Source organism: Equus asinus, chromosome 15 (genome assembly GCF_041296235.1).
Source record: "Equus asinus isolate D_3611 breed Donkey chromosome 15, EquAss-T2T_v2, whole genome shotgun sequence".
NCBI classification, from domain to species: domain Eukaryota; kingdom Metazoa; phylum Chordata; class Mammalia; order Perissodactyla; family Equidae; genus Equus; species Equus asinus.
This window is the reverse complement of record NC_091804.1, coordinates 29310247-29325577: the sequence shown is the minus strand read 5'-3', so window position 1 is coordinate 29325577 and position 15331 is coordinate 29310247. Positions and strand designations below refer to the sequence as shown.

At 57.1% G+C, this 15331-nt stretch overlaps 1 protein-coding gene across 1 annotated transcript in view; it reads right to left on the bottom strand.

The window, feature by feature from the left end:
• Nucleotides 1-11218, bottom strand: part of VSTM2L (V-set and transmembrane domain containing 2 like) — a 36903-nt gene extending 25685 nt beyond the window's left edge. Inside the window, exon 1 of the mRNA XM_044748693.2 lies at nt 10855-11218. Coding sequence (XP_044604628.1) covers nt 10855-10975 — 121 coding nt within the window. The 5' untranslated portion in view covers nt 10976-11218. The remainder of the gene's footprint in view (nt 1-10854) is intronic.
• Between the last annotated feature and the right edge of the window lie 4113 nt (nt 11219-15331).

Sequence of the window (15331 nt, the reverse complement as noted above, 5' to 3'; positions counted from 1 at the left end):
AGCCCCAAACCCAGGCGTGTACCCCTCCCTGCTGCCTGCCAGGGGCAGAGGGGGGATGGAGGGAGCAAAGGCAGGCTGCCCCAGTCACAGGGGTGAGCAGCCACCCAGCTCCCCAGAAAGGAGCCTCCCCGGATCCAGTGAAGAGAGAGAAGAGCCAGAGATATGGGGAGGCACCAAGGTGGAGCCGGGGCGGGCCAGGGCCGCGAAGGAGAGAGCAGAAGAGGGGAGGCAGGGACGAGGGCAACCGGAAGCCAGGTGCAGAGACCCACAGGAGGGGAGAAAGTGAGCAGACCCCAGGGAAGCTCCAGACACAGCTTCTGGGGGTGTCCAGCGGGTGGGGTCAGAGGGCAGAGCGGCCATGCCACCCCTCTCCCCAGGACCCAGCCTGGGTCCCACCAGCCTCCCTTGGGACCTAGTGCCTGCCTGGCCAGCCCCTCCCCCTCCTGCCCAATTGCGTTTGGGAAATCCCAGATTGCAGCAGTAAGTGTGCAGGCTCTGCAGTCAGGCTGACCCAGATTTGAACCCTATCTGCACTTCAAATCTCTGAGCCTCAGTTTCCTGATCTGTAAAATGCGCACCATGGGGACTCCGGGGGGTCACGGACACCTGTAAATGTCCGGCACATGGTGGGCTCCATGGAGCCCTGTATGACAGAGATGATCAGCTGCTATTTACGCTGCCTCTCACAGGGTGGTCTTACTCTAGCTCCTCCCTCCCCAAGGCTCCCAGCTCCTTTTTCCCCACCTAGAAGTCTAGCCTAGCCTGGCCTTTTCAAACACAGGGACTCTTCTAGAAGCAGAGAATGCCTAGCTGAAGGGATCCTGCCCCACCCCAGGGCCTTTGCACTTACTGTTCCCTTTGCCTGGGAGGGGATTTAACAGAAAGCAGCAGAGCTGGGATGGGGCTCCACGCACCTGGCACCTGGCTGCAGTTTAAGCACCACTGCGGGGGGGTCTCTGGGGGACGTAAGGAGACTCGCCGGGGAGTCTCAGGCCCTGCCCAGAGCCCCTCTGGTCAGCCGGCAGCCAGCTTGCCCCCCCTCCACCTGCCCGGAGACCATTAGTGCAGCTTTGTTTTGAGCGCTATTTCTACCACCACGCGCTCCGGCCGCCGGGCCTCCATTAGGGACCCTTTCCCGGGCCGATGACAGGCGGCAAACAGCTCCCCGGCGAGCCGGCCGTAATTGCTGCCGCCTCCGAGGCCAGAAATGATTTTTTTAAAACCTCACAAAGCAAAACAGACACCCTGCGTTTGCTCCCGCCTCCCTGCCTCGGCTGGGAGCCAGCCCGAGGTTCCAGGAAGGCGGCTCCAGTCAAGACCCCCAACCCGAGACCCCCGGAGCGTGCCAGGCTGCGGGAAAACCAAGTCTGGGCTCTGTTCCAGGTGGGCCCAGGCCCCTGACCCTCTCCCGGGCTCAGTTTCCTCCCCTGCAGGATGGGCATGTCGATGGGTGCCCAGGGGGCCTGCCTGGAGATGGGGACGAGGTTCCAACAGGAGGAGGTAGAGGAGGCATGAAGGAGAGAGCCGGAGGGCAGGAGAGGGCGATGAGAGCCTGCCGGGTGCAGGAATGGCTCGGAAAATGTCCTGAGAGGAAGGAGCTTGGCGTGTTCAAACACTAGAAAGAAAGCCAGTGTGCTTACACACACGCGTGCACACACACGCAGTTCCTGTCTTCTTCCGAGCCCATGTGGCCAGCATCCCTGGACCCTGTGCCCAGCCCCCGCATCCCATGAACCCGCAAAGTCAGCTCCTTCCCTGGGAAGCAGCCCCTCCTCCTCTGTTAGCCCCTCCAGCCTCCAGTCCCTGTTTGAGCCCCGGCTTCAACTCACACAGCCAAATGCCAGCCACACCCTGGACCTGTCCCACTCAGAGACCTTCCAGGGCTGCCCCTGCCCCGCGGATCAAGACCCAGCTCCACAGCCTCTTCTTGGCAGCTCCCACTGCAGCCTGCTCTTCCGGATATGCATGCACGACTCTCCAAATGAAGCCCCTGCCAGAGCCAGGCAGTCGGGCGAGGCTCCATGCTGGCCTCTGACGTCTCCTGGCGGTCCCTGGATGCAGGCCGAGAAGGAGCCCACCTCGCCCAGGAAGTTCTCCCTGACTACACCAGGATACAGCGACCACTCTTGCTGGGAACCTCCAGAGGCCTCCTTCTGAAGGGCTCCCCTGTCTGTGCCTTGTTTCCCGGGATCTCATCTCTGGTTTACTGTCCTCCATTATCTCTCCCCAATGCCCACCTGCTGAAGACACTCACCAGGGACTTGCTGGGTAAGTCACCCAGGTCCCCGGGGTGGGAAGTGGAGGGCAGGACTCGAGGTCCACGCCCGGCTCTGCTGCACGCTCGCCCTGGCCCTGGGCGGCCCTGGCTCCCTCTGGGCCTCCACTTCCTCCCCAGTGAAAGGAAGGCTCTTCCCCTGAGAACCACAGTGGCCTCTGGGCCTCAAGAAACCCTCTGAAACTGGGCGAAACAATGCAGCATTTTTCTGAGGACGTGATCCAGTTTTCATCAGATTCTCAAGAGGATTGTGACCTCCAAAAAAATGAGGAACCACAAGTCTAGGCAAGCTCCAGCGTCCCTTGTGGCGTCACCATTTGGTCATCGCTCATTTATTCACTTCATTCGTTCAGCTGATATTTCTTGAGCGCCTGCTCTGTGGGCGTCATTATGATACACAGAATGTGTGTATGTGTGATGCTGAGGTGTCGCCTCTGGAGAGGGGTGTGTGCGCGTGTACAGAGACAGAAAGCGAGGACCGAGGTGGGGGAGAGGAGGAGGGAGATGGATCCAGCAGACAGACAAAGAGACAAAGAAAGGTGGAGAGAGATTGAAAGACAGAGAGAGCGAGCAAAAGAGGGAGAGACAGAGAGAGGGACAAACCCGGGGGAGAAAGATCCAGAGAGAGAGGGGCAGGGAGAGGCTTTGCCACAGATGGGCCCTGCCAGCCCCTAATTGATCGCTCTGGGCAAGGCCCCCTCCCGGCTCCAGCTCTAACCTTCCAGATGTTCCCAGAGCCTCTAGGTCTCATGTCCCTACAGCACCAGCTGGAGGGGGCGGGGAAGGCTGGTGTGGAAGCAAAGGCCACGGGGCTGGGCACCAGCCTGGCCCTCAGGCCAGACGCTCAAGGACCACCCAGGTGCCACAGTTCCTCAAACCTCAGACACACTCCAGACACATGCTCAGACAAAACACCAGCCCCTCGGAGAACACCCAGGCAGGGACGCCCAGTGTCACACGCGTGCCCCGTGTCCCACCACTCCCCCTGCTCCTGCTGCACTCGGATCCAGAAGCCTAGACTCCCAGCCGGTGCTCCTGCAGCCAGACCCAGGCCTGCTCAGCATTTTGGCATCACGACCCTGAGAGAATGCGATGAAGCCAGGGCACCGCTCTGGAACAAACAGCTGCACACACTCTCACACACTCACTCACACACACTCACACCCGGTCTGGCAGCCAGGAGCAGGACAGAGGAGCAGGTGAAGAACTCCAGCTCTGCACTCCGACAAGCTGGGCACCAGCCTGCCTCTGCCATTCGGCATCTGCGTGTCCTCAGGCAACTCAAGCGCCTCCTGAGCCTCAGTGCCCTTGTCTGTACGATGGGCGCATCCTCCTCATGGGCAGGTGAGGATGAAGCGAGAGGCACAGAGGACATGTGGATGAGCGCCGGCTGGAGTCTGGTTCACAGGCCCCTGAAGGCCCCGAGGCCAAGCATCACGAGCTGGATGGACTCCATGCCACCATCGGCTGCAGCCTCACCTGCTGGTCGCAGGACAAAGCATAGGGTCTGGGAGGATAGAGATGGAAGAATTCTAGAGGCTAAGAGCTTAGGCAAACTCAGCATTGTTCCAGGGGGAAAACAGGCCCAGAGAGGGGCAGGGAACTGCTGAGCCACCCAGCAAGGCAAAGGCAGGGTGAGGGTGGAAAACAACCACGGTCCCCTTCCTCTGCCCCAACACTGGCACTTTAACTCGGAGCTGCAGCGAAGTCACCACGGGCCACTGGTTCCACCCCTCAACACAGAAGACAACGAAGGCCCCCGCCCCTGCCACGTCCCCATGTGGGCCAGGCATCCTCTGAGTCAGGAGCTCCACCAGCCTGGGCCCTTGTCACCGCACCATCACTAACTTGCTGTGTACAGATCTTTATCAACCCCCCTCTGTGTTCTGGCCTCTCTGCCCACTTCACCAGTCTTTGCTCCTTTGGGAAATGAGGCAGGAATCCCCTTGATAACACCCCCAGCTAATAACTGGGCGAGTACAGCTTGCATACCTTCTGTGGCAGGGAGCTCACTACTGGGTACCCTCACTGCCCCAGAGATAAGTGCCCTCCTCTGGGCTGAAAGTCATCCCTGCCTCTTAACTCTTATCACAATTTATACATATACATACGTATATACATATTAAATAGGTTTACTCATCTGAGCAAGAACCGTATCTGTCATGTTCACCGATAGAAGAAGTGGCTAAATGAGAGCCCGGTGCATGGCAGGTGCTCTATCGATATTTGTTGAATGAAGGAAGGAATGAATGAATGATCAAGCTTCCAGCACGTGCCAGCAGCTCCTGTGAGGCCAGCAGTTCCCAGTATGAGAAGTACGGGGTCTGAGGTGGAGGGGCGCCTGTGGCCAGCACACCCTGAGGACAGTCATTCTCATACACAGACGTGCCTGGGCACCACCCAGACGATTATGTCCCTAATGTTTTCTATAAACTAACCCACTATTTTTTAATACCCCCGCTAGTTTCATCCTAAGCAATAATATCTGTGAAATCCCAGTTTTGATGTGCTGGTTGTATTTTTCTAATCGGCATTAAAATAAATGCATAACTATTAAAATGTAAGAGGTTTGTCCGGGTTCTGCCTATGATCATCTCTCAGGTAGGACCCGGTCGCACTGAGGGCCCTGGGCGTCTTGAAGAAAGGTTTCCCCCGGGGGATGGTGGAGTGGAGTCCTAGGGACTCCTCTGCTGGCTTCGGGAAAGGGGAGGGGGCATAGCGTGGGCAGGGGCTGGAGGAGCAGCAGCCCTTCTGCCTCCCCCTCCCCCTCTCCCTTCTCCACAGGAGCAGGGACCAGGGGCTCCCAGGCTCCCCAGCTGGCAGACAGGTGGATTTCTCCCCCAGTGAGACCACCGCCCCATTTTCTAATGGAAGAGTCTCAGGGGGGCTGGGAGAGGGGGTCACACCCTGGAACCCCATCACCGTCAGGGCTGCAGCATCTCACACACACCCAAGGGGCCGGGCCTTAGCCACCCCAGGACATCCTTGCTGTGGTCTGTAGGGATGGGAAGGGGTTTCAATTTTGTGATTTTTCTACTGAAAACATGGATTCCTTATGAAATTAAAATTATATGAACGTTTAAAACTACAGTACCTTGGAATGAGCAAAAGCTTAAGAATGCGGACCTCAGCCCTCTGCCTTGTCCTCCTCCTCGGCCATTCCTTCCTTCCCTGCCACCCCCTTGGACTGGGCATTGTGGTGGGGCCAGGACACAGGGAATCTGACCTGTCCCTGCCCTGGAGCCCCCGTCATTACAACAGGGGTGGTGAGAGTGCCCAGAGGGTGCCCGGCTGGCCCCAAACTCCCTTTGGGGCTGAGAGACTCTTCCCACAGCCCCAGCAACAGCTGGTTCCATCCCAAAGGCCCAAGGTCATGGCCGACCACCAGGAGGTGGGCTTGCCTCATGCCACCTTCCCTTCTTCCGAGACCTACCCCTCATGTGGGCGCCTATGTCACTGTTCACACCACAACCCCTCTCCCTACCCCTTTGATCTTCTCACGCTCCGAGGGAAGTTGGAAGGGCACTGAGGCAGAGTTCTGTTCTGGGGGCCGTCACTTCGCTGCTGCACACCCCGGGCCTGGAATGTGGAGGTCACCTCACTCCTTCCACCACACCTCAGGCCTCTCCCTCCTCCTCTGTGGGCCTCAACAGCATTGAGAGCACGGGGCCTGCAGCCACATTCCTGAGTTCAAATTCGGGCTCTGACACTTGTCGGGTGTATGACCTGGGCCAGCCTTTTAACCTCCCGGAGTCTTGGTTCCTCATAAATGCAGGGGGCCAGGGAGAGTCCCCTCCTCTGAGGGTTCTTGTGGGGATAAATGAGATGATGCCACTTAAGGCCCTGGTGTGACACTCAGTACACATTTGCCTCCATGTATTTTTCTATTTGTACAGACGGGTAAGGTCACCCCACAAGCCAAGCGCTAACCTCCCAGCCAATTTGGGGCAAATGCTCCCTTGCCTGTGGCCTCAGCCTTCCCCTCTGTGAAAGAGGTCAAGGAGGAGGGTCCAAGGGGCCCCGCCAGCTCCACCTGAGCTTCGGTGACTCATGCCAGCTGCTCCATGGCCCACCCTGGCGGCCTGTGGGTCGGAAGGGACCACTCTCCCTGGACCCCTGACCCTGCCGGCTTGCTTGCCAAGGACTTCCTCCAACACCCCTGCTGTCACCATGGCGAGGAGCTGAGTCCCTGTCCTGCAAGCAGCCCTCAGCTCGCCTTGCCTGGAGAAAAGGCTGCAGGAACCGCTGATAGGCAAGGTGTCAAAACCAATTGGTGTGAAGGACTTGGGGAAAACCGCTTGTGAGGGCCAATTCCCCACAGGAGGCCGGGAAACCCTCAGCCCAAGGCAGAGTGTTTACGGGCGTAATTGATAGAATAATCACCAACGCCCGAGACAACGGCGAACACATTTTTAACATCATAACCTTCGGAAGACAGTACTCAATTTTCTCCATCTCCCAGCCACCAAACTCGCCAGCTTATGGATGGTGCAATACCAGTGGTCAGGTAAGGAAAGGAAGAAAGCCAGAGTCATTCTCAGTGCACAGGCTGTTTGCCAAATGGCCCCCACCCCCTCCCCCAGCACCCCGCTGCTCCCTCCTGGCAACAGAGAGAACCTCAGGATGGTGAATCACTCAAAGGACAAAGCACCGGGCCAACTCAGGATCTTTGTCTGCACTGGGGTGTATTAATAATTGAAGGTGCTGGCCTTGGTGCGTGTACGTGTGTGTGTGTGTGTGTGTGAGAGTGTGTGTGTAGCAGGGTGGGGGTGGGAGGATGGATGCCTGCTGCAGTGTAAGGCTTCCTGGGGCTCCTCTGGGGTCTACTTACCTGCTCCAGCCTGGACCTCTCCCTCCCTTGCAAAACCAAATGAATCCAGCAGCCCCTGGCACAAGACATTTCCCATCCCTACTTATCTCATCAGAGATGGGCAAACACTTCAGGCAGTGGCTCCCAAACTCCAGGCTGCACGGGAATCTTCCAGGGAGCTTATGAAAATGCAGATCCCAGGGTCCCAGCAACAATCATTTTGGCCAATGGGTCTGGGGGGATCCATTTTAATAAACTCCCTGGCGGATTCCAAGGCAGGGGGTCTGCAAAGATGCTCACAAAGATCCTGCCTTCTGGATCCCCACCCTGGACAAGATCTGGAAAGAGTACTGGAGAAGGAGTCCAGCCCCACTGCCTTTTTCTAACTTGTATGTGGCCTCAGCAAGATTCTCTCACCTTTCTGAACAGCTGGTTCCTCTTGGTGGAACCCGCTACTTTACCAGTTCTCTGGGGAGCTGGAAGACAGCATGCTTGGAGGGGGCTGTGCAGAGGAAGAAGTCCCGTCACGTGACCAAGTCTGCCTCCAGGCTGTCCTGGAGGAAGCAGGCCCAGAACTGCCAAACACATCTTCATTCCAGGCACAGCTCTCCAGCTCTCTGTACAGACTCAGTGACCTTGGCCAAGTCACTGGCCCTCTCTGAACCTTGGTTTCCTCTTATGTACAACATCAGCCTTGCAGGAATAACGTTACCCTTAGCGAGTTAACAATGGTAAGGGGTTTGCAGCCCCGAGCACACAGTAGGCATTTCATAAATGTCAGTTCCCCTTCTTCCCACCCCTGATGTGCTCAGGGCAATGAACTAAGCCTTTCTGATAAGGAAAAATCAAAAGAGTTGCCATTTATTGAGTACCTACTAGGTGCAGACACTGACCATCCCCACCCAGCCTCCCAATTCCTGGTGCCATGAACACTTCACTCCCCGTTCAGTCCTCAGGCCTTTAAGAAGACCTCTTTGACGTGGGCTGAGTGAGGTAGCGGGGGATGGAAAGTGAGACAGATGTCCTTGCGGACCCATCTGACCGCAGGCTCTCCCCGTGACAAGCCCTGGGGCGGGCAGGCAGAAGGCGTTCGCCTGGCGGCTAGGCTGATCTCAGATCAAACTGGAGAGGTGAGCAGCCAGCAAGCAGTTGGGGTCAGTGAGCCCCTCCCCAGCCCCCACCTGCAGACACAGAGGCACCTTCCTAACCCAGCCACATTCCCCGAATCAGCTGAGGACACGAGGAGCCCAGGAATAACGAACAACGATCGGCCTCCAATCTGCTAAACAGCAATTTCTGGGCTTTTTCAGCACACACAGCTTTTATCAAATTGGTATTCTCCTCCTGAACACAAACGGCTTATTAGACATGACCCACTTCTTCGCTGCATCTCACTATCATTAATAACAGTTTCTTTTTGTGATTAAGTGAGTGGCTCCAAACCCTTCCTGTGGTGGCGGGCGCTGGGCCCAGCAGAGGGGCAGCCATGGGGCAGCCTCGCCGTCCACTGCTGGGTGACTCTGAACCTGGCAATGCTGAGGGAAGGCAGTCTGGCCCCTGCAGAGCAGCCCGGCCTCCTCATTTCTTGAGGGACAGAAGGAGCCCCAGAGGGGTGACTCACTTGCCCAGAGCCACACAGGGGGTCTGTGAGAGAAGCCAGGCTCCCCAGCGGCCAGTGCTGTGTCCTTTTCATCTAGCCCCGGCCCCGGGCCTCAGCTGGACCCCTCCCGGGTTCAGAGGGAACATCACAGCTGGCCGGCAGAGCTGTGCCCCTAAGCACTCCTGGCACCAGGGGGCAGGAGGAGCCTGCCACACAAAAAGCAGACCCTGCTTCCCTCTGGGGGCCCTCCTCGGGCGAGCATCAGGAATGACAGAGTAGCACCCATATCCTTGCGGTCTGGTGCTCCAGGGACGGGGCGACCACAGACCTCAGAGCCCCAGTCCTCCTATCTCTCGGGACCACAAACTCAGGAAAGCCCTTCTTGGAAGAGCCTCCAGTGTAAGTTCCAGCCGTGCCAGGGAACTGAGCGGAGCAAGGAGGGGAGCGGAAGGAGGAATTCCCAGTTTCCCTTGAATGGGAGGGAATCTGACAGGGAGATGAATGTCCTGGAAAAAGCGCTGTCTTTGCCCGACAGACCCTGGGGGTAGTCTCAGCTCAGTCACTCTCTCACTGCGTGACCTTGGGCAAGTCCCTTCACCTCTCTGAGCCTTGGTTTCTCCACCTGTAAACTGAGGATCAAAATAACCCTTCGCCTATTTACCACCAATCCAGCCAGGTTGGCCGAAATTAGATGAGGGATATGAAGGGTGCATAAATGACACACACAGCGGTTACTATCAAACATGGGAAGGCAGAAGGATCCAGCGAGTTGTGGTTCCCAAAAAGGAGAGCCCCTGAGAAGGGCTTTGGAAGCCCCCCTACCCCCTGGAGCAATCCCAGCGATGAATGACACCCCAGCAAAGCCTTCTTTGATTATCGACCCCCGCCCCCAAACACACACAGCCTTCACTCTTTCCTTTCAGAATAAATCACCTAGCTCTCTGCCCTTTGTGCGAACCTCCCCCAGCCCTGGGCATACAGTGCCCAGCATCGGTGCTGCAGCCTCCCCGGCCGGGTTTGGAGCCCCTGCAAGGAAGGGATGGGTGGGGAAGGGTCTCCATTTTCATCTATGCCCTGGCCTCCATACTGGAGCCTGGCTCACAGGGGGCAGGGGGAGCCCCCACAGCTGCCAGCCTCAGATGATCCAACTCTGCTGCCAACTTGGGCTCCTCTGGGGCTAGAAGGAGCTTCTGACACTCAGGCAATCAACGCTGGGAATGCTTGCTTGCTCCCCGGCTCCCACCGCGGCTGAGTTGAGATTTCCCACCTTTCAGTCTTGGCTGAGGATGAGGGTGAGTGGGTACCCTATAGAAGGATGGCAGGGGCTTCCTGCCTGCCCCAGAGGCAGACAAAAGCCCCTGGCATCCCTCTTCCCCTTCCTCGACTCTGGCTGGACGCATCAATCCCAACTATTCCAGGGTCTTCGAGGGGCTCTCACCAAGCCTTCATCCCTGAGATGCCACCCACAGGGGCGGCTGCAGCCCTAGGCTACCAGTTCTCAAGAGGAGGGGTTTTCTGTCCCCCAGGACCTTTCCCAGTGGTATAAGGGACAGGTGGGGAGACAGAGGGGACAAGGGCGTCTGTAGGGATAAACCCACAAAGGGGAAAACCAGATGGGCAGAGAAGGGTGGGCGAGCAAAGTGTGTTCACAAGTCTGTGTATATTTGCCAGTGTGTCTGCAGGCAGGCGGGCAGGCAAGAGTTGTGCAGAGTGTGTGAGCCTGGATGCCAGCTGGCAGGGTGTGAGCCCACCAGCCGTGGCGCCTGATGTGTATGTGTAGTGGGCATAAGTGTGAGTGCTTATGAGTGAAGAGGGGAATCTGAGAAGGTGGCAGGAGATGTGTGACAGTAGGAGTTGTATGTGAGAAAGCAGTGAGTGTGGCTCTGAGTGTGCCCGTGGCTAATATTTCTGTGGTCGTGGAGGTGTGTGTATCGGTGCGAGTGCGTGTGGGGAGGAGGGGGCTCCCTGCGAGAGCCGGATGGGGGATGCGCACGGGGTGCCCCCTCCTCCGCAGGGGTGGTCAGGGTGGATCCATGGCCCCGGCAGGGGGCGCCACAGCATTCCCGCCACGGCCAGGGCGGGTTCGAGCCCGAGGAAGACCAAGTTGGAGCGGTGCAGCCCGGGGTGGGGTTTGGTGGGGAAGTCTGCGGGGGCGGCGACCCGACTCACCGTGGCCGGAGACGTGGTTGTCCCAGGGCGCGTGGCCGGCGGGCCGCGTGGCGCCGCCGAGTTGCAGGAAAAGTGCCAGGTAGTGGAGGGCGCCCAGCGCCACGGCGAGCGGGGCCCCCATGGTGCGCGCTCGGGCCGGGGGCGCCGCCGCCTCACATCGGGGCTCAGGAGACCGCAGACCCCGCGCCCGCCGTCCCCTGCCTGGTGCGGCCTGGCTGCCCGGCTCGGGCCGCTGCCCCTTGTCGGCTGAACCCGGCCCGGCTCCGGCCCCAGCCCTCGCCCGCCTCCGGCCCAGCCCCGGCTGCGGGTAGCGAGCGCACGCCCAGCCGGCCGCCTCCGACTGCGGGACTCTTCCCTTCCGCGGAAGGCCACTCCGCTCGGCGCTGCCGCCGCACCCCCTCCCTCCCGCTCCCTCCCGCTCCCTCCCGCCCGCCCAGAGGAGGTGGCGGCGGAGGGATCTGCCGCTTGATTTATCATCAAAGTTTTGCCCAGGCTGGGATTTTTAAAGCGGTACCCGCAACTTCCCCTGCCCTAGAGCGCAGGTGGGGGGCGGGATGGGGTGGAGGAAGCCACCCCAGAGACCCGGTTCCGGCAAAGCATAACACAATCAGCTTCAGAAACAGAAACACTATTCAGCGGGATAAGGAGGAAAACCAACCCACCTGCCGCCAGACGCGGCGCGCTCAGAGGGACTCCACAACTTTGCTGGCAGGGCGGTGCCGGGGTCAGGGGTGCACTTGGGGGTGGAGGCGAGGGTGAGGGAGGGTAGGAACCTGGGCTGAGGCCCAGGAGACCTGGTTTGAGCCCTGCCGCAGCCTTGGGCTCCCTGTGTGATCGTGTCTGCGTGTCTACTCCTATCTGAACCTCACGATCTTCATCTGAGAAATGGGAATAACAGCTACCTCCAGGGATCGTGGTGAGGATTTATGAAATCGTGTATGTGAAGCCCTTAGCATAATGCCGCCCTCATGGTAGGAGCTCAGTAGATATTACTGTTGTTGTTGCCCTCTCTGGGACTCGGTTTTCGTGTCTGTATAATGGGAGTGAGGCAGGCCAGTTGCTGGGGCTCCTTCTAGCTTAGAGATGCTGGGCGCCGCACAGTGGTTTGGATCGCCCCCTCCTGGACTGTCGGGCTCCCTTCCTCCGACCATTGGATCTAGATGGAATGTTGGAGGGGGAGGGGGATGTTAACGAAGCCGCTCCCATTGCCAAGAGCAGGAAGCCTCTAGTTCCTCCTCTGGCCGGTTTACTGGGGCTGTTGGGACAGACTTTCGGTACTGACGCAAGAGCAGATCTGTGGCCGCATTTCAAAGGTGAGGAAGCACATTAAATCAGAGAAGTAGCTTCTCCGAGGTCCCACAGCGAGTCTGGGGCGAAGTCCCTGACTCCTGAGCACGGTCCCTCCTGCCCGCATCCCTTGTCCTTAGCTAGGCCTTCTTCCCAACACGGCCATGTCCGCCGCGGGTTCAGCACCACGGAGGAGGACAGCGCCAACCCCGACGCCGATCTTTTCCGCCTGGTGGACGGCGCCTCGGCTGCCTCTCAGATGCGAGGGTTCAGCACCGTGGACAGAGCTTCCGATGTCCGCCCCCGCCCCCGCCCCCGCCGAATGGGAGCACCGCAGACGGCCCACTCCCCGCTCCAGACCACAGGTGGATTCAGCATTGTGGACAGAGCCCCAAGTTTGAGAATGAGGTTACAGCCCGAGGGATAGACCCCAGCTCCGCTTTCTTTACTCTGTCCTCTCATCCCCGCTTCCAATATTATGGCGGGCAACACACCGGATGTGGCCTGTGGTCCCCAGCAACAATTCAGTTCATTCAAAACCGGACAGCCCCCTGAAGTGTCGCCCACTTACAGCACTGTGTTTCAGCACAGCTGACAACCCCCGCAGAGCTGGTGGCGCCGCGCTGCCTTCAACACCGCGGACAGATCCCCGCCGTCACCACCACCCCAACCCCCGCCAAACACACACACACACACACACACACACACACACACACTCCTTCCGGCCCACATTCACTGGAGGAAGGGGCCGGTTTTGCCACATTAACTCACTTCTCACTTCCTTCCCACAGAGAGGTGGTATTTAGGCTATCGGAGGACTCTACAAAAGCGTTTTCTCATTAATTCACTTAAGCCTCGTTCCCAATGAAATGGGGTCCATGCCCCCATTATGAAGATGAAAAAACAGAATCTTCAAGATCACATAGCAGCGCCAAGACTGAAACCCAGGACTCTTTCAATCCCAGCCTGAAACCTCACCAGGAGAATGTGGTGGCAGAAGTAGGGCTCAAACCCAGGGTTTTCTCCTTTTAAACCACATATTGGAGGGAGGCGGCACAGGCAAGGGGACGGGGAGAGTCAGGAGATTAGAAGGGAGAAAACAAGAGACTTTGCCTCGGGGCTGCAGGGCAAGGAGGTGGGGGAAACAGCCGCACACGGCTGCTCTGCGGCTAACCCACTAGCCGACCTTCAGGAATCCTTTCTCCTCAGAGTCTGGGACAGGGTTAATCCCAGTGACCTCTAAGGTTCCTTCAAGGACAGACCTCCAGGGGTTTTATGACTTTGAAAGTGCTTGTGCTGTAATGGCTCTGCTGAAAACCCTCCAATGGCCTGGTGTGTCAGAGAAATCCCGACTTCTCCAGTTTGCATTCAAAGTCCCATCGCTTCTGCTCCAGGCACTGTTCCCTCCACGTTCCCTCCCGGAACCTGCCCCAGCGTCATCACATCCTTTCCCTTCCCCACTGTCTAGCTGAGTCCCTCACTGGCCAAGGTCCAGTCTGAGTCCCCCACAGAAAAAATGCCTGCTACTTTCTCCTAGTCCCTGAGACTCTGTTGGCCCATCGCTGCCTACCCAGCATTGTGCTAAGAACTTTAATTATCCGACTTAATCCTCAGAACCACCAGGCCATATAGGGTAGAATAGTATGGTTATAAGTGTGACCTCTAGTTTTGAATCCTGCCACTTGCCAGCTATGTGATCTTAGACAAGTTAGCTTTTCTGTGCCTGAGCTTTCTTATCCGTAAAATAATGATAATAATACGTCCACTACAAGATTATTGTGAGGATTAAATAACTTGCTACATGGAAAGAACTTAGAACAGTTCCTGGCACATAGTAAATACATGATACATGGTGAATATTATTATTATTTACAGATAAGGAGACAGATGCTCAGAGAGATTAAGTATCTTGACTAATGCCACACAGTAAGACAGTTGTAGAGCCGTGATATGTTTGACCCCAGAGCCCACGTTCTTTGGCATAATACCTGAGCACATCTAGTTCAACCCACCCTCTTTGCAGTTTAGGAAACTAAGACCCAGAGAGGATGAGTGAATTCCTCAGAGTCACACAGCCAACCACGACAGAACTAGATCCAGGTGCGCTGTCTCCCAGCTCAGGGCTCTCCCACTATCCCGTCCTGGCCATTTGTATTTCCTGCAGCACCTAAACTGTACTTTACAATTTGTAAATCACATTTACATCCATGAGCTCATATAACTTATGCAACAACCCCTGAGGCCACTATAGTTACCTCCCTTCTTTTGCAGATAAGGAAACTGAAGCTCAGAGAGATGAAGTAACCTGTACAAGGTTGCACAATGAGGTGGGCAGAGGCTGGATGTGAAAGGATGAATCCTCAGGCCGTATGTTCCCCTGTGTAATTCTGTCTCTTTCCTGCTTCACTGATCCAAGTGCAAACAGCAGGCACAGTGGAAGGTTAGGGCCCAGTGGAGGCAGGAGGTAAACAGACTATCCTGGGAAATCGTCTCTAGGAATTCTCTGGGGGGGGCCGTGACTCTTGTCACTCCTTCACTCTGGGAATGCTCCAGGGATAGTAAGCTTCCCACCCCTGGAGGCAATTAAACAAGCATCTGGTGGTCTCATGGATGCCACGAGGCAAATATCACTGCAATTTCCATCACCCAAATGAGGCTCAGAAGGTGAACACCGTGTCAAGTATTTCAGCTGGGAAAGCTGACCTTTTTCAAGTTGCTCCCCAGCAGGGAATCTCGCACTGTCCTCTCCCCCTGACCCAAGCTCCCTGGAGAGTCTCCACCCTCCCCTTGACTACCGGAGGCCACCCTCCCTCCCCCTCGTGAGAGGTGTCACTTGAGCACCACGGCTCTGTCAGTGTAACAGCCATAAGATTTGTCCTTTTAATCCAGAATCAATAACAAATTTCATTTAAAAATAAATTAAACCAGGCATTGGAAATCATTCACCGTGTGGGCTAGGGCCCTATATAGCGCCGTCTAAATGGCTTCCTTTCGCTCATCTATCACTGCCAAGAGGGGGGAAATACCTAAGCTGCCTGATTCATGGAGAAAGTACTTAAATGTATCAGCCCCTAACAATGAGCAATGTGAGCCCAGAGTCGCACCTTTCAACACACCAATGACATGTGGAGCGCAGACTCATGAGAGCTTATCAGAGACCCCACGGTCACTGGCTTTGAGGGAACCCATT